This window comes from Microcaecilia unicolor, chromosome 7, assembly GCF_901765095.1.
Source record: "Microcaecilia unicolor chromosome 7, aMicUni1.1, whole genome shotgun sequence".
NCBI lineage: Eukaryota > Metazoa > Chordata > Amphibia > Gymnophiona > Siphonopidae > Microcaecilia > Microcaecilia unicolor.
In genome coordinates, this window is record NC_044037.1 from 254,325,838 (window position 1) to 254,352,387 (window position 26,550).

Below are 26,550 nucleotides of genomic sequence, written 5' to 3' on the forward strand. Positions count from 1 at the left end.
GCTGGCAAAAAAAAAATTTTTTTTTTTTAGGGTGCAAGGGGATTGGTGACCACTGGGGGAGTAAGGGGAGATCATCCCCGATTCCCTCCGGTGGTCATTTGGTCAGTTTGGGCACCTTTTTGAGGCTTGGTCGTGAAAAAAAATGGACCAAGTAAAGTCGACCAAATGCTCATCAGGGATGCCCTTCTTTTTTCCATTATTGGCAGAGGACGCCCATCTCTTAAGCACGCCCCAATCCTGCCTTCACTACGCCTCCGACACGCCCCCGTGAACTTTGGTCGTCCCTGCGATGGACTGCGGTTTGTGTCGGAAGATGGGCGCCCTTCTCTTTCGAAAATGCCCCTGCTAGTGTCCTAGTCTCACAAGATCCTCCTGCAATTCTCACAATCCACTTGTAATTTAGCAACAATGAGTCATTTGAGTGCCTCACTCAGGGCCCCCTTTTACCTAGCTGTGGCAAAAGGAGGCCTGTGCTGGCATTGGCGCGTGTTTTTCACACACACAGAGGCCCCCTTTTACCGCAGTGGGTAAAAGGGAAGTCTCTCTTTCCTGCAGGAAATGACCAAGTGGCAAATAAACACTTGCCGCATGGCCATTTCGGGGGGGGGGGGGGGGGGGGGGGGAAGCCCTTAGGGTGACGGTAAAGGCTCCTGCGCTAATCCGGCGGCAACCAGGCAGCAAGCAGCACTGCCTGATTACCGCTGGAAACACACTGCACACTAGAGGTGGGAAGTACCTCCGGGCTTCCAAGATGGCATTTTTGAACAATGTCTACACCCAAAGTGACAGTCTTTGTTCCACTGGGTTTTTTTTCTAAGTTACCTTCATTTTATCATAGTCCCTCTCCCTTCTGAAAGTGAAATACTAGAGTAGTAGGTTCCTCTTATGTTTCTCTAATACAGATATACAGCGTGTCAATGAAGAAATGGTAAAAAGTCGCTCTGCTAAACTGCACAAGCCCAGGAAACAGCAAAGATAATGACTCGCACTGAACATGCAACTGGAATCGGGATGCAAACTTACATGAGCTTTTGCAGTTTCATCTCTCGCTCCTCTTCCTCAATTTTCAGTTTCTCATAGTCCTGGGCCAGTTTCTCATGTTGCAGTTTGAATTTCTGATTCATGCTGAAGTTATAAGGAGAACACAATACAAGCCAGTTTTTCCACGATTCTACAACCAGTGCCATCATCTGACCCAGGGCCGCTGAGAGACTGAGCCGGGCCCGGGGCAAGGCTGCCCCCGGGCTCCCCCCCCCCCCCCAATCGCTACCACTGTCGCTTCCGTCTCCTGCTCTCAGGCCGCCAGCGCCGCAGTCCCCAGTCTCCACCCGCCCACCCCCAGCCCCGTCAACAGCCCCCCTCCGTTTGCCACCGAGCCCCCTGCACTCAAATCAGCAGCGCCTCACCTCCATGTGAAAGCAGCAGATCACTTCCCTTTGGGCCCTCCCTGTGTCCCGCCCTCGTGGAAACAGGAAGTTACATCAGACGAGAGCGGGACACAGTGAAGGAAGGCCTGAAGGGAGGCGATCCGCCACTTTCACACAGAGGCGAGGCGCTGCCGATTTGAATGCAGGGGGCCCTTTGGCGGACGGAGGGGGGCTGTCGACGGAGCCGAGGGCAGGCAGGTGAGACCGTGGACTACAGTGCCGGCGGCTTGGGAGCAGGAGAAGGAGAGAGACCCCGGGCCCAGGGAAGTTTGTCCCCCCTCTCGGCGGCCCTGATCTGACCTCCTATCATGGAACCTGTAACATATTGCCCTCCCAGCCTCCTTTCATAACAGGTATTGCCAGTGCAGCTAAAGACATCTACCAATTGCTTCTCTCACCTGCATCAACAAGGTGCATCAGTCCTCAAGTTCCACCGATACTCTAACCCTTCCTGATTTCCAGCATCCTTTCCTCTTTCCAACTATGTCTGTTTCTACTCTTCTCTCCCTTTATGCCCACCGGTATACTCCTCCTCCCTCTGATTTTCACTGCTTTTCTCCTGTACTCTCCCTAAATCTGCTATAGCCATACTTTGTATTGTTATTTGAATATTTTACTGTTGTAATTGTCTATTGCTTGTGTTTGATTATTATTTCTGTACATTGCCTGAGCAGTAAACACATCCTAATAAATATATTTTTGCTGGTATGTGGGCACGCAAGTGCTAGTATTTTAGACATATAAATTTAAATAGTTGCACACAAATATCTATATTTTAAATGCTATAGCTGGCATTTAAAAAAAATACAGTGACTGCCATTGCTAAAAATTGACCTGATTATCATTACAAGATTTATATCATAAACACAGTCTTAATTCCTAAGAAAATGCTCTCCTTTATTTTTTTTTTATATAAAGTATAAAAATCTTGGTCTTATTTCGAGAAGCAAATTTCTTCCTCTAGGTTAGTAAAACTTAAGGAAAGGAACTTACTCTTTGAGTTCGTCAATAGTCTTCTGCTTCTCCTCTATCTCATCGCGCAGTCGGGACAGCTGCTTCTGGTGGACCTCCCTGTGGTTCTCCATCTGCTGCTCCAGAGTTTTCTAAAGTTTAATCCGTCAATGGAGGGAGGAAGGTTATGAGTTAGACCTGCTCTACAGACTGCATTGTCCTTACTACCAAGATAAAACCAGTTCTTTTAGTTTAGTTTGTTTACACTAGATACACCACCTCTTGCTGTTGCACATATCAAAGCAGTTTACATTCGAGAAATACAATTTTCAGCTCTACTTATGTAGAAAAGAAGACAAACTACACAGTTTCATTGGGCTCACTTAATGCATACGTCAATAGTATTGATTTTTTGACCAGTATAGGAAGTAAAAAAACTTGTGGAGGGTAATTGTATAAGAGGGTACCTAGGATAAGAGGGTAAGAAGATGCCTACTTATGTGCTATTTTAAAACAAAAAGTAGGTGCTTACTTTGCCTTATAAAATATTAGTGTAAAACCTGATTTCTGAAAGCCAGTATTTTCATGTGTAAAATCTCACCAAATAAATACTAAGTGGCATGGTTTGAGCAGGTGAAAAGCCTGCAGACATTCCTCATTTCTTAAAGGGAATTAACATGTATGACCCAATATTTCAATGTGGAGATTTACAGCTGCTCCACATGTAGTTTGTAAAAACTGTTCATTTGGGCCAACCTGTAACAGGAGGGATTAAGAGAGTTCTTCCCCTTAATCCATTGCTTATTTCTCTCTCCAAATTGAAAATAAAGATGGTGGCTTGTTAGTGAATGACATGTATACAAATGTATGAAACTGAGTCATTTCCTTTAGTAGTGGATGGCCGCTGTGCCAGAAGTTGAGGCAGCCAAACTTACCTGTAGGGGATGATTGTTGTAAGAACTGAACTTAACCTATGTACTTGTACTTAAGTCTAGGGCAGGGGTGGGTAACCTCAGTTCTTGAGGATACAGCTGACATTGCATTTCTGGGGTCAGTGCTGTTGGCGGCAGCTAACCGCAGTACCTACCATCAGCTGAATATTGAGGGGACTGAGCACAAAACAGCATGCATACATGTGTAAGTGCTGACACGTGTGTCGACACTTACATATGTAAGTTGCAAATTTCCTCAGTTCAGTTTTTCCAACATGTACCCTTGTAAAATGAATGTTCCTTCTGCACATGCATGTAATTACATGTGCACTCCTGCACATGCATTTGAGAAAAAGATGCTGGAATTGTGCATGCCTGAACCTGAATGTATTAATTCTGATTTCTACATTCTGTTTTCTTTGTGGCTCACTGATATTTGGGTTTAACATGTGAAGCCCCATTTTAGATAGATTTCTACATTTCATATGCTGGACCAAGGCTCAAAGCCAAAAAGCAATACAAATAAATGAAACAGAAGAACTTGATGTTCCTGGGAAAGAGTAGGGAACGTCTTCTATCTCTTGCTTTTCACTAGGGTAATGGAACCTCTTTATCTGTAAGATCTGTAGCTGATCCCTTTAATTGGCAAGGCTGAGGGTGACCCCAGAGGCAGGTGCACATAATTTGGTGCCTATAGCCAAAATGTTTCAGGTTCTTTCCCTAGTCTCTTCCCATGCATATAGAATGACGGCAAAGGGTCCCTGGAGGTTGGCTCAATCTCTGAACAAGCACACACAGCCCACACTGGGAAGAACCCCAGGGGAGGCTGGTAAGAATTTGTATAAAAATTCTCATTTGTTGTGAATAAAGTTGCACATGAACAGGACAAAAACCAAACAAACAGTAAAACAAAGCCAACAAAAATAAAGAAAAGTGATGGCAAAAAGTATCAAACTTGTTCCTAGTATTAAAAAGTCCCTTAGTCTACTTCGCCATCATTCTGTCTTCAGTATCTTTCACAATCATCTCTCCTTCTGTAGATGAGTTTTGGCATCTTCTGTCTTTCTGCTCCTTTGTAAGTGCTTCTCACTTGACTGAGACTCTGGAGAGAACCTGTCCTCCTCGGTTTCTCAATATTTTAGTATACGCATCGATAGATACCCAGATCTCCCCTACAGCTCCTTTTTGCCTGTGCAGTCTACACCAGGCAAAGTCTCTTCTTTGTGTGACTGGCGTCTATTTTACAAAAGGTTAGCTCTCCCTAATGACAAAACCTGGCTATGCTTCTGGTTCCAATCCCTTCTCTCTGGGGGGGGGGGGGGGGGGGGATCTGGAACTAGAAGCAGATTTCCTTGCGCAGTTTGGATCCTCCATCCTGATCTTCTCCTTGTTTCCTCAGTTGTATATCGGCTAATACTCAAGCTTACAACCCTTATTTCCATCCTCCATGCTTAAGGGAAACAGACCCTACTCTTGGCTCCTCCTACATCTTTACTGTGGACTCTCACAAAAGAGAGGCACTGAGCACCTCCCTATACATCTTTTTATTCCCCTGCAATTATAAAGAACACCTATTACTGGTGTTTTCCAGACTACCTCATCCCCCTTAGTGCTCTGAGTGGCACTCTCTCTTTTCAAAATGATTGGGGGTGCTGAATTTTTTTTTTTTTTTTACAAGTGGTGCATTCCCTTGCCGCCTCCGAGTTCCAGGCCTCCCTCCCTGCCTCCGAGTTCCAGGCCCCCCTCTCACCCTCCCAGTTCCAAACCCCCTTCTCCACCACCCTCCCTCCCAGTTCCAGGCCCCCTCCCCCTCCCTCCCAGTTCCAGGGTGGCCCCCCCATCTCCCTCCCTCCTTCTGAATTTAAAAGTCACTCATCTTACCTCCTGGTTGGAGGAGTTACATCTGCAGCAGCAGCAGCCCAGGAAAAAGCGTGCAGGCAGGAGACTCAGAGCTGTTCCGTTTGGTCTCTCTGAGCTCTGGTCCCGCCCTTGCATAAAACAGGAAATGAGGGCGGGGCCAGAGCTCAGAGAGACCAAACGAACAGCTCTGAGTCTCCTGCCTGCATGCTTTTTCCTGGGCTGCTGCTGCTGCTGTAGATGTAAGTCCTCCGACGAGGAGGTAAGATGAGTGACTTTTAAATTCAGAAGGAGGGAGGAAGATGGGGGGGCCACCCTGGAACTGGGAGGGAGGGGGAGGGGGCCTGGAACTGGGAGGGAGGGTGGTGGAGAAGGGGGTTTGGAACTGGGAGGGTGAGAGGGGGGCCTGGAACTCGGAGGTAAGATGAGTGACTTAAATTTCGGAGGGAAGGGGGACGCCCTGCAGGGAACTTCCGGTGGGTGACTATTGGGGGTGCTTGAGCACCCACAGCACCCACGGAGTCGGCGCCTATGGAGACAAGGACCTGGAATGTCCCTCCTGTTACTGTAAGGCAGGCACATTTTGACATCCTGCTACAAATCTGGACAGACTATGACAGAAAGGCGCCACTGGGAACTGGCGACAGACAAGAAAATATCATTATGGGGGGTAATTTTATAAAGCATCTTTTGCACATAAATGCCTTTTTAAAAATTACCCCAGGATCATGCATTGTGTCAAGGCGGCGCATACTTTAAAACAGCCCATGAGTAAGCATGTTCTGGGGCCGAGTTTAGGCAAAGCATGGGTAGAGTCACAAATTATATGTATACTTTACACACTAATATTTATGCCTGCGTGAAAAACTTCAATTTAGCTACAAGTTCTGCCAGCTGACCCCTAGTATTTTATACTTTGTTTTATCTGGTAAAGTCTATACCACTTCAAAGTTGTGCCACCATGTTTATGCATACTGTTACATGATTATTTCTGCTTTGTGCTGTGATTAATTTTCTCTTGTAAATTATCTGCTTTGTTCAAGCTTTAAATTCAAAAAGGCAGAATGAGGTTTGTTTGTTTTTTAATTAAAATTAAACCTCAGTCTCATTTCTACTAGAGGAAATTACCAACTTGACAAAGATTTATGGATACAAAATCATCATGTGAAACAGAGGCCTCAACCCTAAGCTGAAAATCAGAGTGGCAAAATTTAGGGGTCCTTTTACTAAGCTGTAGTAACTTAAGACAGTTAACAGAACAATGGGGTTCACTAAATTACAATATATACAAAGTGTTCATCACAAAGTTTTAAATATATTTTCAAACCTTTTACCTATATCAGGGGTTCCAAAATCTGTCCTGAAGGAACCCCAGCCATTCAGGTTTCCAGGATAGCCACAATATGCATGCATAAGATAAATGTGCATATCAAGGATGTAGTGTATGCAAAGCGATTTTATGAATATTCATTGTGGATATTCTGAAAACCTGCTGGCTGGGGTTCCCCAAGGACAGGTTTGCAAATCACCGGCCTATACTATCCATTAAGATCTATAATTGTATGATATTACCTTCATTTCCTCTGCATCCTGGAGTAGAGTCAAATGTTCTTTTTCTTTATCTTTAAATGAGACTTCATGCATTTTTTCTGTTCATAGACAAAAAGAAAATTCCATTTATCCATTCAATACATTTTTTTTTAAACTTGGAATATCTTTTCTTCTGAAAAATAAACATACAGATGCTGGTGCTACAAAAGTAACATGAGGACACTGGTAAGAAGAATAAGTTTAATAGTCTTTGGTGCAAACCTGAAAGAAAATACATTTCCCAGAAGGCTACTGATGCCAGAATATTATGCTAATGAAGCACACAGTCACAATAGAAAAAGAAAAACCTAACTAGGGCTTTTCTAAGGGCAATAAAGGATGAAACCAAGGTGTTTCTAAAGCAAAGAGATAAGTTTCAGCAAGAAAACAGTTCCTAAATATTTCATGGAAAAATATAACCACTGAACTCTGCAGAAGACAAAGAATTGAGGTGGCACTGCATGATGACACCACCAGAACACTATGATTCTTTGAGCAAGAAAGCCGAACAAGCTTGATCTCCCACTGGAAATCACATAGTTAGGAGGACTACCTATTCTGCTTGTCCCCCCGAGAATAACTGCTACACAAAATAAAAGCAGTGGCAGTAAAACTGGCTTGGGTCTAGTGACATCATTGAGTAACTCAAGATGCACTAAACTATTCCAATTTCCTTGCTAAAAATATCTCACAAGCAAAAGGTTGCCTTTAAGGAGAAATTAGATCTTACCTGACAATTTTCTTTCAATTAGTCCAGAACCTGTGGGATTGTTGTATCCATCAACCAGCAGGTGGAAATAGAGAACTGAAAAACTGAGCTGAGACATCTCTTTCTTGGAATTCAGTATTTTCTATCTCCAGCTGGTGGATGGACACACTTTTCAGCCTCTGGTTCTGAGTAATTTGGCTCCTGGTTCAGTTGAGCATTGCAGGCATCTTACGTCTCATACATAAAAGAACATAACAGTAGCCATACTGGGTCACATCAATGGTCCATCTAGCCCAGTATCCTGTTTTCCAAAAAGTGGCCAAACCAGGTCACAAAAACCCACAGAAGCCCAAATCAGTAGGAACATTCCATGCTACAAATCCTGGGGCAAGCAGTTGCTTCCTCATGTCTGTCTCAATAGCAAACTATTGACTTTTCCTCCAGGAACTAGTCCAAAATTTTTTAAAACCCAGATACACTAACCGCTGTTACCACATCCTCTGGCAAAGAGTTTCAGAGCTTAACTATTCATTGAGTGAAGAAATATTTTCTCCTATTTGTTTTTAAAGAATTTCTATGTAACTTGTGTCCCCTAGTCTTTGTACTTTTGGAACGAGTAAAAAATTGATTTACTTCTACTTGTTCTACACACTCAGGATTTTGTAGACCTCAATATCTCCCTAACCTCTTTAGCCTTTCCTCATATGAGAGGCGTTCCATCCCCTTTACTAGCATCCTGTTTGCTTTTTGGGTCGCTGCTGCACACTGAGCAGAAGATTTCAGTGAATTATCTACAACATCACCTAGATCTTTCTTGAGTGCTGACCCCCAAGGTGAAAATTTTAAAGGGATACGCTGTTCATCCCCGTTCTTTTGAACTCGGTACCATACCCCTTTAACGGGTCTGAACAGCATATCCCTTTAAAATTTTCAACCAATAGCTGCCGCCCAGAATTAATGAGCGTTCACTTAAATGGCCACCATTTTCAACTAGGTTTTAGTGACAGCGAAGAGAAAACAGGCTGCGTCTGAACAAGTACGTTTTTACAATATATCTTATGAGACGTTGCATGCAAGATCTTGTTGAAGAAATTCTATGCCACATAGTTTTACAACACATACAGTGAGCAGTAGCTAGCCAGACTTATGTGTTGTCATCTTTTTCACAGATAAAAGTTAAATAATTCAAGCAAGCGTGCATTAGCACATTGGTTCGCCTTGATAAAGCTGGTGCAGCGAAATGGGACCCCATCGGAAAACAGAGATGAAAAATAAAAGATAAGTGCTACTTGCTGAATAATATTTGAAATTGTTACTCAAAGTTAAAAATGCACTAAAAAAATATTAAAAATTGAATTAACACAGTGGAGGTTTTGAGCCAGTGAAGAATTTAGTCCCTGAGAGTCACATGACATTACAATAGTGACCGGGGACAAACAGAGGCTTTCCTCCAGAAATTCTAAGAATAAGTGCAAACTACAGTGAAACTTCCACTAAGTAGATATTGAAATTATTTTCTTGCGTAGAGTCAATTTGATTGCATGTGCTAATGCTGTCATTAGCACGTGAACAATTAGCGCTGAGCCCTTACTGCCACCTATTTTGTAGGGAGTATTTATTTATTTATTTATGTTACATTTGTACCCCGCGCTTTCCCACTCATGACAGGCTCAATGCGGCAGGCAATGGAGGGTTAAGTGACTTGCCCAGAGTCACAAGGAGCTGCCTATGCCGGGAATCGAACTCAGTTCCTCAGGACCAAAGTCCAACACCCTAACCCTAGGCCACTCCTCCACTCTAATCCTGTGATTATCAGTTAGCACATGGTAATTTGGCTGCGCCGATTTGCAGTGTCACGCCCACTCTCCACCTCCAGACGCATAGTTTGCACATGCATATTGGTCTTTTACCTCTCAAGATGACTCAGCGCATCCCGTCGTAAACTCTTTTAAGCTGTGACAAGTGTAATCTAGCACTTACCACAGTTTAGTAAAAGAAGTCGTAAATGACTCGCCCAAGCTTACAAGAAGTGACAGTGGACTTTGAACACCAGCTGGTTCTCAGCCTACTGGTCAAACCGTTAGGTTACTTCTTGAGCCAACAGAGAGAACAAAGCAATGAAAGGGTATAGAATATGTTTATTTATTGGGGATTTATTTTATTTGGATTTAGATCACACCTTTTCTAGTGGTAGCTCAAGGTGAGTTACACTCAGGTACACTAGGTATTTCCCTTTTCCTGGAGGGCTTACTGTCTAACAGGGGGATGATCAGAAGCAAATGCCGGCACTAGAGGCTGTTAGCAAACGCCGGCGCTAGTATGGCACTAACGCCCCATGATCAGAGCCCTCGAGCGTGTGAAACAAAATGGCAGCACAGGAAGAGGAGGGAGGCAGGCTACCTTTCCTCCTCCAACCCACAAGGTAGGGGGGGTAGGGGGAACTGGACCACCGGGACCCCTTGCAGTGGGACTGGGGGGGGCTGGAAACCCACTGGATCTCCAGCCCTCCCTGAACCTCGGGGAGGGGGGAGATCGTCAGGGGGACCGGAGGTCCGCTGGACCTCCAGCCCCCGTTGCTCGGGGCACAGGTAGTTGGGGCCTGGTGGTCCCATGGACCTCCAGCCCCTGTGTTTGACAGATTTGGGCTTTTGACAGCCCAGACCTGTCAAACAAGTGCGGGAGGATTGTGCTGAGTGCATTCTCAGGTACAATTCTCCCGCACTTCTACCCCATGATCAGATATAATTGCATGCTTAAATTTGCATGCAATTATCTCTGATCATAGGTATAATAATGCCCCGTGCTGTTCCAGCGCTATTTTTGGAGCGCTGTTTCGAACAGCACGGGGTTTTGATAATCTGTCTGTAAGTTTGTACCTCAGGCAATGGAGAGTTAAGTGACTTGCATAAGACCTCAAGGAGCACCTGCGGGATTTGAACCGGACTTCTCTAATTGTTAAGTTGGTGCTCTAACCATTAGGCTATTCCTCCACTATATTTATGAAGAAATTCTCCCAATTACATAGCTAGATAAGTAGAGAAATAAAGATATAAATTTATTTGGATTTATTTATTTATTTGAATTTGGCTCACATCAATTTCAGTTGTACCTAAAGATAAGTAACATTCATCTACAGCCCTCACATGGCAGGTGTTATAGGACTAAACCATTAGGCCAGTGGTTCCAAAACCTGATCCTGGAGACACCCCAGGCACTGCATGAAAATATCTCTCATGAATATTCAATGTGGATATCCTGAAAACCTGACTGGCTGGGGTGCCTCCAGGACCAGGTTTGGGAACCACTGGACTGGGCTATTCTTAGCATTTATTCTATTAGGTGAATAAGACTGCACATAGTCACTGAATAAAATTTTAGGCAGATGGCTTACTAATGCAATCAGTGATTTAAATAAAAGATTCAATTAATCAGAATGTAGGCATACACCTCCTTGTCTTACATTTACTATTTTTCAGAGGTAAAATACATCAAGCACATACAGAAAGTTGCTGAAAACAGCCTCCTATATAGCATAAATTATTTCTTTAGCCTCATGGTAACAACAAATGTGAATAACATTTTATTCTTATTGCCCGCAATACCTCACAGTTTGATGTGGGTTTCAAAAGAAAAGAGACTGAACAATTCAGGAAATACAGTATTATACAAATAACAAAATATATCAACAATCATTTCTTATTAAAACTCTGAAACAGATATGTCTTTAGCAAACGTCTGAAATGAACGTAAGATTCAGAGATGAAGCTGAACATGTACCTTGAGCATTGAGTTTGGCCAGCTCTTCATTGAGGGCATCCTGAGACTCTTCCAGCTGCCTTCTCTTCTGCTCTAAATTCTGCATATAGTCTGTTAGGGATTTAATCTTTGCCTCATGCTTTGAAACAAATAAACAAGAAGAACACACAAGTTAGAAGCTTCATCAATGCATAGTTTAATTTTCATCTGAAATTGACATTTTTCTCCATCTAAAATTCATTTTCCAAGAAAAATATAGACATCAAAAATTTAGAGAGGCTAAAATAATTTGTAAGGTTAAATTAGTCTTACTTGCTAATTTTCTTCCCTTGAGATACCTCCAGACCATGCCAGATGTATTGGTATATGCTCTCCTACCTGCAGGTGGAGATAGAGAACTACTGAATTATGACATCACTGCATTCAGCATTCCATGCTGCCTGGACCCAGCTAGTATTTTCTTAAAGCAGTGGAAGGCTAAGTCTCTAATGCCTATACTCCCCCGTAAATTTCTAGAGAACACCAAACAACAGATATATTGAAATTCTTATGAGCCCTATTAAGGAGTTAAGAGGAAACTACAGAAGAGAGAAGTCAAACAAGTACACCTTCTTCAAAGAGCTAAGAATTATATACAATGACATATGGGCAGGTTCTGGAAAGGTCTGGAGGGACTCAAAGAAAGAAAATAAACAAGACAGACCTAATTTAACCTTCCTTATCATCCCTCCCAGACCATTCCAGATGAACAGGTCGTAGCAAAGCAGAATTTCTCTTTAAGGACAACACACTGGCCTGGCTTCTACATCCAATCTGTATTACCTGACAAAGAAATGCAATGAAGCCCAACTGGCCACCTTACAAATCTCTTGAGGTAGCAACAATAGATGCTCTGATAACTCAACCTGGAGTAGAATGTGCCTTCAAAACCGAGGGAACAGGTTTACCTGCAAAGATGTGCAGTGAGGCAATCACTTCTTTAATTCCTTAACACCACCATACAAAAAGTCTAGCTAATTTCCTGAAATTACTTGTTGGAATTATTTTTGATTACCAATTATCCTTTGCAGCTCAGATCTCAGCTCTGTGTAAAATAGGATTTCTTCTTCTATGTGAGTGATGGATCGTATGCAACCTTTTTGATCACGACTCTTTCCATTCTCTTCTTCTTGCCCTTTTTATGACGAGGCTTGATCATTGTCATATTATTTATTCTGGTATTTCACAATCTCTTTTGAAGAAATTGCAGACTCTCCAAAACTGTGCTATGCGACTTCTTTGCCACTCTAGTTGTTTTGCCCATGTAACACCTTTGCTTAAAAACCATTGGTTGCCGGTTAAATTCATTAAGATTCCACTCTTCTTAACATTTAAGGCCTACCGAATGAGATACCTGCCTATTTACACTGTTTAATTATACCTTATACGCCTCTTCATACGTTACGTTCCATGTGCTGCCCATTATGAAACTTTTTTTTTTCTTAAACAATTTTTTATTGATGACTCAAAAACCACAATACATCATTCAACATTTCAACATACATGTTATAAACCTTGTGTTAAGCATCACACAATAAGCATCAACAATTTTCATTTTATTCCCACTCCCCCCCCCTATCCTCCCCCCTCTCTCTAACTCCCTCCCTCCCTCTGCCCTCCCCTACTGGTCCTGTTAAGAGTTCAAGATTCTGCTTCTCGCAACTGGCGTGAGAGTGTCCCAGAACGGTGACCATGTTTTACAGAATTGGTCTACCTTCTTTGAAGCCAGGTCTCCCACTCTCTTCTTTTCCAACATGCAACATTGCATCATAGCTCCTCTCCATTGTGGCACTCCAGGCGGCTCTGGTTGTAGCCACAACTGCGTAATTGTTCTTTTACCCATCAAGGTCGCTCTTTTCAGGAATACTCTCAGCCCCTCTGGTGGTTTGCCACGGATGTTATACACATCAAAGAGTTGACCCGGTGTTGGGTGCCATTGTACCTTCCACATTTGGGATATTTGGTGCCCCAGTTTTATCCAGAAGGGAAGTACCACAGCGCAAAACCAAAACATATGGCCTAGAGAGGCTCCCGTTTGACCACATTTTGAGCAATCATCTGTGGTTCTCAGAGTCGCTTTAAAAGCCCTGTGTGGCAAAATGTAGAGCCGCAAAATAAATTTATATTGCATTTCCTGCCATGCCACGTTCTCTGTCACCTGGTGCACACCCGTCAGGCCCAGTTTTATCTGTTCGGGGTTAGGTTTTCACCTCAGCTCTTGGTGCCACTGTTGCCATTTTTTTTTTAACACAGCTCCTGCACTTTGGAACTTACTGCCCCTGACAACTCAGAGAGAGACTTCCATCAAACGTTTTAAGACGGTCATTAAAACCTGGTTTTTCAACCAGGTATATTTGGACTGATCTGGGGGGAGCTTCGTGGTTGCAGTTCCACTGGATCCTACATTGGATGCTGGAATCCTGTACTCTGATCTGTTGTTTTGAGTGAGTTCCTTACTTTCAAATAGTTGTAGTTTCTTTCTAAACAGAGTTCTTATTAGACTGTGCACTTCTTTGTCCTGCTCTGTCAGTTAAAAGCAGTATAGTAAATTGGAAATAAACAGATAATGCGTCCCACATCCAATTTGTGATAATGACGGTCTACTCCCTCATTAGGTTCTGAGAACTCTGGTAAAGAGACAGACTGATACAGGTGAAATAGCAAAACTACCTTAGGAAGAAAAGATGGAAAAGGACAAAAAAAACCTCTCTTTCTCCTTAGAAAACACTAGAAACAGCTCTCAACAGATGAGTTCCTGCAATTTGGAAACCCTCCTCACCAGACAGAGGCTAGGAAACCCACTTTTCAGCATGAGATCCTTCACAGTAGCATCCTGAATAGGCTCAAAATGGGTACACACAAAGGCTGACAAAACTAAAAATCCCAAGGAGGCATCACCGAATGTCTCTGCATTCTAAACAACTTCACTTCCCTGGGAAAAAAAAAGTACAACATCCAGGTGCATCCCCAAGGGTCAACCTTGGACCAAACCTTTATAAACACACTACCACTGCCAAGAGAACATTAAGGGAAGAAAGAGCTAACCCCTTATCAAACCATCCTGAAGAAACCCCAAAACATTCAAGAGAACAGCTTTAAGGAAAGTCACCTGATGCTCCATACACTAAGCTTCAAAGATTCTCTAGACTCTTAATGTATGCTAAGGAAGTGAAAGATCTCTTGGAAAGTAATAAAGTCACTATTAACTTAGTGAAGTAACCTGTTTGAGTAGTCTCACTCTTTCAGTGGCCACACTGTAAGACAAATTGGACCTGCAGCCTGTATTAGAACTGGATCTTGAATTAACAGAGGCCCTATGCTGACTAGATGGAGAGGACAACCCACAAAAAGTCTTAAGAGATCTCTGTAGCACAGTCTACTCATCCAATCTGGAGCTATTAGTACCATCAGTCTTTAATGGCTATCTTCTGAATAACCCTGTCCAAGGACCACTGGGAAAAATTTGCACTTCTTTTGTAAATAAATCCTTTTATATTGGCTCCATGTAGCTTATCAGTGAATAAAAAAAGGGATTCTGAGTTCTGGGACCTTGCTATTGTATGCATCACCCCTAGATTTAGTGCCATTATTTACATGTCTATGTCATATACAGCCCAGTACGGTGCAGTGTCAGCTCTCCTACCCGCAGGAGAGTTACCCTCACGTGCTGGAGACCAAAAACATACTGGCTGTTTCCAAGCAGAACAGAATGTCTTAATTCAGTAATTCTCAGTATTTACCTGCTGGCAGGAGAGAATATGCCCACGCATCTAGAATGGTCTGGAGGAACAATAAGGAGAAATTATGTCTTACCTGATAAATGTTCTTTCCATTAGTCCTTCCCACTAGACCAGAACGTGTGGGATAGTTGTGTCCATTAACCAGCAGATGTAGATAGAAAACTGAAAACTGAGCTGAGACATCTCTCTCTTGGCATCCAAGCCAGCTCCTCAGTATTTGTGTAGACAGGCAGTAAGAAGAAACTCAGAATAAGCACAACAACCTTAAACAACTCGCTACCGTAACACTAAGCAGACAAGCAAACATGTGTGGACCTCTTTCATCTCTGGACAACTTGTAGAGAACAAAAAAATATGCAGGAGACAGCATGTAAGGAGACCGTCATTATTTGACCCACTACTTTGCACTGACTAAACATCTCAGAAACCTCGGCAGGTCTCTAGAATAGTGGGAAGCACTAATGGAAAGAAAATTATCAGGTAAGGCCTAATTTCTCTTTTCATTATGTAGCTTCCCAGTATTAAAGAACCTGTGGGATGTTTAAAAGCAATCCCTAGAGTAGGTGGGATCCTGGCACCACCACTTTGAGGGCTGAAGCCCCCAAACCAGCTTTTGAGCACACCACAATATCCACTCTGTATTGCTTGGCAAAGGTACACAGCGTCAACCACGTTGCCATCTTGCAAATATCCGCTGGAGACAGTAAGGTAGTCTCTGCTCAGGATTTCACTGTAGTTCATAGAATAAGCCAACAAGCAAATAAGCTGACACAATAGTCTCCTTCAGCCATCTAGCAATTATGGGCTTGGAAGCCTTGAGGCCAAGCCCATAAATCGGGTCCGATTTGTGAAACTCATGCGTGACTTCCACATATTTAATGAGGACTCTACACACATTGAGAAGCTTCAAGGAAGAATACTGAGCCTCTTCATCCTCTCTGTGAAAGGACAAAAGCTCCATCAATTGGATGAGATGAAATCCTGTTGCCACTTTCAGAAGAAAGGAAGGAACTGTGCACAGGCAGACCCCTGCCTCCGAAAAGTGAAGAAAGAGATCCCGACAATAGAGATCCTGAAGCTCCAAAACCCTATGTGCCGACATAACAGCCACCAAGAATGGTGTCTTTAGCATAAAATCTTTCAAGGAAACCTACTGGAGTGGCTGAAAACAAGGCTTCTTTAAATCCCAAAGGACTAAATTAAAGGTTCCACTCTAGACAAGGCATATGAAAGGGAAGCAGCAAGCAGCCTGCTCCTCATAAGAATCGAATGTATCTGGGTGAGCTGCACGAGATGTATTCTTTAGTCAGCCCCTGAAATAGGCCAGAACCACAAACTGAACTTTTACACAACCCAAAGCCAATCCTTTCTGAAGACGTGCTTGTAGAAATGCTAAGATATGTGCGATCTGAGCAGAGAAGGGAGATGTTCAGAGCACAGTCCTCCACACCCTCACATATGCCAAAGACGTAGAGCGTTTGAGCCTAAAGCAAGGTAAGAATAACAGAATCAAAATAATTTTTTTCATCTCAACCAAGCACTTTCAATGGTCAAGCTGTAACGTCAAAGGGGCACAGATCCTCCATGAGCATCACAGCCATGTACCTGTGGGAGGCAGAGGACCCCTCTCCAGCACTCGAATCAGCTTTGCATACCATGGCCTCTGTGGCCAATCCGAGTCTATACGAGTTATTCAACCCTGGTGCTAAGCAATCCTTTTCAACACACGGCCTACCATGGGCCAAGGAGGGAAGACATACAGTAGATGTGCCTCTGGCCAGGGCTGCAGTAGGGCATTGATCCCAGTTCCTTCCAAAGGCAGAAGAAATTGGGCACTCTGGCATTCCTTTTCATCTCCATCAAGTCCAGAAGTGAAGAACCCCATTGGTCCACTATCAGCTGAAAACCCTGGCTGAATAGTTCCCATTCTCTCAGGTCCAAGGAGTGCCTGCTGAGAGAGTCCACCTCCACAATGAAGGACCTCATGATGTGAGCTGCAAACAAGCAGAGAAGATTCTTCTCCGCCCAACTCATGAGGGAGACCGCCTCCAATTACAACGGAGGACTGCAGGTCCCATCTTGCTTGTTGATGTAAGCCGCTGTCACATTGTCAGAGAAAACTCAAACTGGGACCCCCGCCACAAATGGAGCGAAGTCACATAAGACATTCCTCACTGCCCTGAGCTCCAAGCGATTTATCAACTTCTGAAATTCCTGTTTTGTCCAGGTGCCCTGTGCCAGAAGGAACTTGTAATGAGTTCCCCATCCCGACTTGCTGGCATCTGTTGTCACCACCTCCCATTGTGTTAGCTCCGACAGTCAAATTCCTGGGTGACAACCACCACTGTATCCTCCGTCTGGCAACCAGCATCCAAGGAAGATGAAGGTCATACTTCTGTACACTGGAGACCAGTGGCTGAGAAGAGATTCCTGTAATGGCCACATATGACCTCTTGCCCATGGCACCACTTCCATTGCCACCATCATTGTCCTCAGAACCTGCCTTTGTTCTTTGGGACATGAAATAGACAGAGTATCTGCTTTGTACCTGCTCAGCCTAGGGAACTGGAACAATGATCTGGAGTGCCAGCAAGGAATCTACAGACCACCTAGATTCCTAAACCTCGACCACCTAGATTCCCTTTTCAACAAGGAGACTTCAAGAAGAGAGGAGAGACCGAACAGGAGAACTCCAACTTGTAATGTTCTGTAAGAATATCTAGAACCACTGGTCTGATGTAATTTTGGCCCACCCCTTCCGAAACTCGTGAAGATGTCCTCCCACCACAGGAAGAAAAGAGTGGACCAGCTTCGCATCATTGCGAAGCTCTAGAGGCATTGGGCGCTCTAGCTGACTGAGAAGATGACTTCTTGTCTGCACGAAAAGAAGATTGGTGTGCCTGAAAGCGGGACTTCTGACTAGGCCAGTACCATCTGCTGTCTCGAAATTGAGGTTGAGAGCCCCCTGAAGATGGACAACCAGAGGCTTTCGGCTTATCCTCCAGTAACTGTTGTGGCTTAGTTTCCCCCAGTTACCGAGATCGTCTCCAAATAGCCATTTGCCTCGAAAGGGCGGTTTAACTAGATGTGACTTTGACACTGTCCAGTAGCACACCCAGAGTTGCAGACATGCCATGACAGCCAAAAACATACTGCAGGCCATACCATGTCAAATAGAATGAATTTGACCCTACATCCAGCTGGGCTTTATCACCACTTCAGGCATGCTCTTGCCACAAACAAGCAGCACACTCTCTCTTGAAAGCCCAAAAAGGCACTTCAAAGCTTGTTTCAGCAAGCCTTCTAACTATCCTGTTGGTCTTTTAGGGCAATGCCCCCTTCCAGAAGCAAGGTGGTCTTCTTAGTCACCGCTGTAACCAGGAAGCCCACCCTGGGAAGATGCAATTTATTTTTCTCCTCCGGAACTAATGGGTAGAAGCAAGCCATGGATCCTCCCACTCTCAGCCCCATGTCTGATGAGACCCATTCTGCTGTATTCAGGTCCTGAATGTCTGGGTGCACTGGGAAGGGTTTAGAAGCCCCCTCATGATCAAAGATGTAACTCCTGACGACGAAGCAGAATGCTCCTCAATGAAGAGAACTGCCAGTGCCTCAGAAATAAAGAGTATTGAGCTCTTCTTTATGAAACCACCTCAGTACTTTCGGATCATCTCCCTACTCATGCAGGAGCTCTCCCTCCTTTAACGGCTCCTTCAATGATGGCTCATCTGAATAGACCGAGGTCACATCAGATAAGGCGAGAGAAGTAGAGTTAGCCTGATCTGCCCACTCCTGGAGGTCTAAATGAGACATCTTAGGAGCCGGAGGGGCAGCAGGGCAAGATACTGAAGCACCCTGCAGCATCTCTGACTGTCCCTGCTTTAGTAAATAGGCCTGGTATAAAAGCAATATAAACTCCAGAGAAAACACAGCTGAATGCTCTGTTGGGCCCCTAGGCTGTGCTCTGCACATGATCAGTCAGAGGCTGCTCCTAACTGCCAGTCAACCCCAACAAAATGGTGTCCGTTCCCGCACTCTCCTGCGCCAAACTGCACACTGGCCCTGCTGGAGAGCCTGAAGATCCCAGCATATTCTGATGCTGCGCCGAATCTGAAGATGTGGTGCCGCTGATAGTTTTCTCCGTGTCTCTCAGAATTCTCAGCTTGCACGCACTGCAACTCCCGATGCTTGTTGGTGGGTCTCACAGTGGGAACACTGTTTAACTGCCTCCACAGGAGTCGCCATTCACCCCGATTGTCACAAACGTAGCAAATGTCCAAGCAGTGAGTCAGGATCCTTCCCCCTGAACCCAGTAGAATTGCAGACCTCCAAATTCTGAGTCAAACTTTAGTCAGACTTACCAATACCAGCTGCTCCCCCCCAAGCTCATAGTCCTCATAAGTCTTACCCCAGATGAGAAAGGATCAGGACTGATACTCTGTCCCAAGCTCTCCAGCAATCCTCTTTTTTCATATATATAAAAGTTGTTGAGTTGGAAATAGAGGCTCCACAGAAACAGGAGCGGTGAAGGAGGGAAGAAGTAAATTTGCAGAGCACAGAGACAGGGAAGACTTCCAGATATGACTCTGCAGACTCAAGCCACCAGCAAAGCTCAACTGGGGACCAGTTGACCAAATGAACCACGAGCAAAGTACTCAGAACCAGAGGCTAAAAAGTGTGTCCATTCACCTGCTGGTGATAGAAAATACTTTGGAACTGGTTTGGATGCCATGAGATACTTTTCAGCTCACTTTTTAGTTCTCTATCTCCACCTGCTGGTTGCCAGTTGATCTGAACTTAAGGTTAATTTTTAATTACCAAATCTGAGTTATCAGCACCGATTTTTCTACTTAAAGGAATAGGGATCGTATTCTAAGTTGAACCCAAACAGTATGTACATGGACACTGCTCCCAATAAACTTCCTTCCTCCTCTTTCATAGCTACATGTGAATTACCGCATAAACACTGAAGAGGAATGCATGACTCTTTTATAAATAAATAGAGGAGTGTGGTAGCCGTGTTAGTCCACTCTTAAGGTTATCAATAGAAATCAAACAAAATAAAACATGGAAAAGAAAATAAGATGATACCTTTTTTATTGGACATAACTTAATACATTTCTTGATTAGCTTTCGAAGGTTGCCCTTCTTCGTCAGATCGGAAATAAGCAAATGTGCTAGCTGACAGTGTATATAAGTGAGAACATTCAAGCATTGCTATGACAGTCTGACAGGGTGGGAGGATGGGGGTGGGTAGGAAGTATGCATGGGGACATCAAAGCATATCATTGGTATTCTAACAGGGTGGGTGTGGATAGGTGAGGGGAGGGTGATCAACCGAGACATACAGCTTTATGGTTTATAATGGGCTAGGAACCCTAGGTCCTTGTTAAGTCCTTTCTGTTGGGTGTTAAAATATTCAATCATTCTGACTTCAAAGGTCTTACGTTCTTGTATGGTTTTAAAGTTACCTTTGAGGATTCTCACTGAGTACTGGCCTTCCGACAGCCACCCAATTTAAAACACAAGCTAATCAGAAGTAAACTTCCTTCACAGACTGAAAAGGAACAGAAGGGCACACTTCCCTGCAATTTATCCAGTTGCAAACTATGCCAAAATATTTCACAGGACCCCAAAGTCATCCACAAAGGAAAGATATTCAACATAAAGGGATCTTTCACTTGCTCATCTTCCAATGTGGTATATATCATTCAGTGTAAAAAATGTAATGAAGGATGCTATATTGGAGAAACAGGCCAGATGCTTAAGACAAGATTCAATTTACATAGACATCATATAAACAATGCTGGTGCCAGCAGAGTTCCCACGCCTGTTGGGCAACATTTTACAAGACCAGGACACTGCACCAGTGACTTCACAGTGAGAATCCTCAAAGGTAACTTTAAAACCATACAAGAACGTAAGACCTTTGAAGTCAGAATGATTGAATATTTTAACACCCAACAGAAAGGACTTAACAAGGACCTAGGGTTCCTAGCCCATTATAAACCATAAAGCTGTATGTCTCGGTTGATCACCCTCCCCTCACCTATCCACACCCACCCTGTTAGAATACCAATGATATGCTTTGATGTCCCCATGCATACTTCCTACCCACCCCCATCCTCCCACCCTGTCAGACTGTCATAGCAATGCTTGAATGTTCTCACTTATATACACTGTCAGCTAGCACATTTGCTTATTTCCGATCTGACGAAGAAGGGCAACCTTCGAAAGCTAATCAAGAAATGTATTAAGTTATGTCCAATAAAAAAGGTATCATCTTATTTTCTTTTCCATGTTTTATTTTGTTTGATTTCTATTGATAAATAAATAGAGAAAGTGGTGACAGAATACACCATTCGGTTAGGGCCAAATTTACTTATATGAGCTACCTTGCTAGACTGCACTACTACTATGCGTTTAGTAGATATGTATCATTGTGTAAAAACAGGCCTGCAGTAAATAACACGCATTAATTAATTCATGTTAGTGTGCATTAGAAAATCTAGCCCCTCATCTTTACCTAATGTGGGAGTCCACATCTAGCTATAAACCACAGTACAGTTCCAAGCAAAAACTAACCCCCCCACCCTCCTCCCCCATATTAAGCTGTAGCAGTATTTTTTTTAACACTGGCTGCCACAGTAAAAGATAAACCAGATAGTCATTACCTGCATCCAGATACAAGCCAGTACTGAACATCTGGACACAGCACTGGCCAGTTTTGCTATTCAAATAAAGTCAGGACAGTCTTTTTGGCTGGTTACTGGTATGGATAATCGCCGCTAACCAGATAACCAATAGTTGCATACACAGACCAACCCCACACTATCTGGATAGTACTAAAGCAGCCCGAGGAAATATTTTGTGGTATCATCTGGTTAGCGTTGCTAAATATCCATCTCAGCAACATTTATCCAATTAGTAGAAGTGGCATAGCTACGTGGGGCCACCCCAAATTTCTTCTGGGCCCCTGGTTTTGCTGGCAGGGGTCCCCAACCCCCGCCAGCTGAAGCCTTCAGACAGTGCCGGTCTTGGCGCCACCATGTTGCCTGCCCTGCTCGCTCTTCCCCTCATGTCCAGCATGCTCAATTTCACTAAAAGGAGCGTGCAGTATGTGAGGGGAAGAGCAAGCAGGGCAGGCAACGTGGCGACACCGAGACCAGCGCTGAATGAAGGCTACAGCTGGTAAGGGTTGGGGACCCCCGCCAGCCAAGGTATTAAATTGTAGCAGTGAGGTGGCGTCGAAGGGGGGCGGTGAGGCAGTGGGATGGGGTGAGGTGGCGGCGGGGCAGCAGGCCAAAATATGTCCCCTAACCTCGGGCTCTAGCCCCCCTACCACCGCGAGTACTGGGTGCACCCCTGATTAGTAGCAACTGCTAACCTGATAAATGTCTCTAAGATTTAAGCATAAGATAAACAGCAACTCATGCTACCAACAACTCTGTAATCAAGTTTTACCAGGCATCATCCTACAAAATGAGAGTATCCAGCTAATCACAGCACCTCTACAACTCTACCCACCAACAGGAAATCCACTGAGGAAGAGTTAGTATACCAACAGAGTGAAACAGAAGGAAGATGGTCAACGTACCTGTGAGATGAGGAGTTGACAGGCGGCAAGTTCCCTCTCATTGGCATTCATCTTTCTGTTCGAGTCTACCTGTGCACTTTCCAGCTGCTTGCTGCGATTCACCAGAGACTTCACTTCAGACTTCATCTTACTAATATAGAGACGGGCCATGGTGAACTCCTCCTCGATCACACCATTCACATCTGCCAGCTACAGGCAACCAAAAATAAAAATGAGAAAATCTACTGGAGAACACTAAGATGACAAATTTCCAAGTCTTTTAGCTGCATTTATAGTGGGCATGTTCTGGGGACCCACTTCAAACACACAAGGATTGCTATTTTCAAGTTTAGGCACATTTTCCTCAAAAGCAGCAAGTGCAAAAAGCCATAGAAAGCAGACATACAAATTTTGCAATGAACAGTCTGAATATTATTCCCAATAATATGCTGAACAACTGGTAACATCTCATTTTTGATTATTTTTCATTAGGAGAGAGTCCTCATGGAAGAGTGTCTCTTATTGTTGCTTTGACTGACTCTCCAAAAACTTGTTACTTGGTTTTTCACTATGTAAGGTTTTAGCTAGAATGCTTGCTTGCTTATTTATTTATTTATTTATTGCATTTGTATCCCACATTTTCCCACCTATTTGCAGGCTCAATGTGGCTTACATAGGAACCATGATGGCGAATGCCAATTCCGGTGTAACAGATACATAGGGACATTGTAGAAGATTTATGATGATAGACACATGAAGGAATAAAGAGGAGGGGTTGAGGTGTGACCAGATCAAATGTTTGTTTCGTTGTGTTGCAGGATCGAAGCATTTAGGTTGGATCGTTGGGGTATGCCTTTTTGAACAGATAAGTTTTTCATGTTCTCCGAAAGTTTGATAGATTGTGGGTTGTTTTCAGGGCGTTTAGTAGTGCGTTCCATAGTTGCGTGCTTATAAAGGAGAAGCTGGATGCATACGTTGATTTATATTTGAGTCCTTTGAAGCTTGAGTGATGGAGGTTGAGGTTGGTGCGTGTAGATCTTGTAGTGTTTCTGGATGGAAGGTCAATGAGGTTGGTCATGTATCCCGGGGCCTCGCCTTAGATGATTTTATGCACTAGTGTGCAGATTTTGAAGGCAATTCGTTCTTTGATCGGGAGCCAATGTAGTTTTTCGCGTAGAGGTTTGGCACTTTCGTATCTCGTTTTTCCAAAAATGAGTCTGGCTGCAGTGTTTTGAACGGTTTGGAGTTTCTTTATGATTTGTTCTTTACATCCCGCATAGATTGCATTACAATAGTCTAGGTGGCTTAAGAGTCATTGATTGTATCAGGTTGCGGAATATTGCCCTTGGGAAGAAAGGCTTTATTCGTTTGAGTTTCCACACTGATTGGAACATTTTCTTTGTTGTAGTTTTTGATTGGGTTTCTAGCGTGAGGTTTCGGTCGATGGTAACTCCAAGAATTTTTAGGCTGTCAGAAACAGGGAGGGTGTGGTCTGGGGTGTTGATATTGTTAGGTTTATTCGTATTGTATTGGGATGTGAGGATGAGACAGTGTGTTTTCTCTGCGTTTAATTTTAGTTGGAAAGCATCCGCCCATGAGTTCATGATTTGCAGGCTGAGTTTGGTTTTGTTGGTGATTTCTATTGGGTCATGTTTGAAGGGGATGTATATCATGACATCATCTGCGTATATGTAGGGGTTAAGTCCTTGTTTGGATAGGGATGTGGCTAGTGGGGTCATCATTAGGTTGAACAGGATCAGTGATAGTGGTGATCCTTGGGGTACACCGCAGTCTGTATTCCAAGGTGATGATATATTCGAGTTTGATTTAACTTGATAAGTTCTGGTGGTTAGGAAGCCCTGAATCCAGCTGAGTACACTTCCACCAATCCCAAAGTAGTCTAAGATGTTCAGTAGTATTTTATGGTTAACCATATCGAACGCGCTTGACATGTCGAATTGTAGGAGAAGTAGGCTATTGCCTGCTGCAATTTCTTCTTTGAATTTGGTTAGGAGGGTAATTAGTACTATTTCGGTGCTGTGGTTAAGAGAATCTCTTACCGATGGTCCAAGATACCTAATAAAATTTCATCCAGATCCATTCTAGGAGAAATCCCCCAGGAACTGGCACCTAATACACAAGAAATCTATAAAATGCATTATGCTAGAAGCAGACACTTCTCTAGCTTGTTAAAATCTTAAAATCTAACCACAGTTATCATTCTTTCTCGAATCCTTGGCCTTGGTTTCCCTCTGCGGCGTCATATAAAAGCTGACCATCCAAATTTGCAGCCAGTTATATGCAGAAGACATGCTATCCCCAGGGCATGCCACATAGGACATACTCTTCCTGTGCATATTTAATCAAATAATACATAAACATGACGGTGAAAATGTAGTGAGCAACATGTGTTATAGTGTCAAAATGGTTGCTTATCAAAATGTATATAGCCACTAGATGGCACTGTGGTATCTTGGCAAAAGATGTGCTTCTCTTGCTTAAAACGCAGCTGTTAGTACTAGAAGGCATGGAGCTTAGAATATTGCCAGTGTCATTAAAATGAAATTATGCCTTTAATCAAGTTGCATGCACTAGCCAAAATATAGCATGTACTACAGACAGATTCTCAACATCGACTTTCTATAGCGAAAATGCCCCATTACAGGATAACAGCAATTAAACTGCTCCATGTTTCTGCTCGTCACATTAGATTCCACGTTTATCAACATGAAATATTATGACAGTTGTTTCCAAACACCTTATCAGCATTGGCTGAATATGCTACATATTTCTTGAACTTCCATTCTTACTAATGTGCTTTGCAAGCAACATTAGCTCATTTGGGCTTCTGACATTAAACAAACTGAAAAAAAAAATCAATTACTAAAAACTCAATTTACCCCCAGAGACCAAGGTCTCTCTTAGGCAAGTAGCAGCTGAATATAAAAATCTTCCCAATCATTCTCCAGTATTTATGCTGTTTTAGAACACTCAGATTTACTTGGAAGATTCCCCACCCCAGAACCAATAAAGATATTCAAATCAGGCATGAAATGAAGCCAGCTTAAACTCTTCATAATTGAGCTCTGAACTAATGTCAACCCTAGCCCTCAGCTTGGAGTTGGGTGGGTGTTTCTTCATTCATTATTCAATACCTCTCAAATCATCACTAAATCAACATCTGGTGCAGCTTTTGATTCAGCTCTGAATTGTTAATGTTTCTCTTCATCCACTCACTGGAATAGCTCAGAATTGTGAGATGCTGGTCCAGTCATGCAGCAACTGGTAGTGCTGAGTTGGTCTGAACCAGTAGCCCTACTCTCCACTTCTGTTTCCGGTCTTCCCTCCTCCCCCCCCCCCTCTCTTTAATATATGCAGTACATTTTGTCTAGCACAAAAGGTGCTGGTACTCAAATGCCAGGCCACCCTTCAGGGGTGGAGTGATCATTAAGGGACTCACCCCACAATAGCCAGGACCCCTGCAACCAGTCATAGAATCTATGACAAGGCAGAATTTGTATGTAGAACCTGAGCTCTTTCATTAAAATACGAGAACCATGGGTCAAGTTTAGCAGACAATGGAAAAGGTGCCGGTACTCAGTACCCCCAAGTACCCCCTCAAAAAAAGCCCTGAATATATGTTATATATTTTATGATGTTTTTTCCTTGTAAACTGCCTTCATATGAAAAATGTAGGCGATATTAACAAGTTAGATAAAACTGAATGAAGCTGATCTACATTTGAGTAATTATTTGCCTTGACCTCTTTTCCTGTATCAAATTGAATGAACAAATCCTTAAACAGTAATTTGGAGAGAGAAAAGGTGGAGACCGAATGAAACGCACAGAATTTGTTTCATGTGGGATAGCTTTTATATTTTATACCTAGGACCAGGATTCATACTGGGACTAATAAAATTTACTAATGCATTTCATGTCCTAGTCTGAATAGGGAAAGAAAAAAGGAACTGTA

At 43.4% G+C, this 26,550-nt stretch overlaps 1 protein-coding gene across 1 annotated transcript in view; it reads right to left on the minus strand.

Annotated features, from left to right (window-relative positions):
- Nucleotides 1–26,550, minus strand: part of KIF5C (kinesin family member 5C) — a 216,527-nt gene that overhangs the window by 58,261 nt on the left and 131,716 nt on the right. Inside the window, exons 16-20 of the mRNA XM_030210027.1 lie at nt 22,599–22,787; nt 11,244–11,361; nt 6,740–6,816; nt 2,421–2,530; nt 1,024–1,125 (exon numbers count right to left, since the gene is read on the minus strand). Of these exons, the coding sequence (XP_030065887.1) occupies nt 1,024–1,125; nt 2,421–2,530; nt 6,740–6,816; nt 11,244–11,361; nt 22,599–22,787 (596 nt within the window). The remainder of the gene's footprint in view (nt 1–1,023; nt 1,126–2,420; nt 2,531–6,739; nt 6,817–11,243; nt 11,362–22,598; nt 22,788–26,550) is intronic.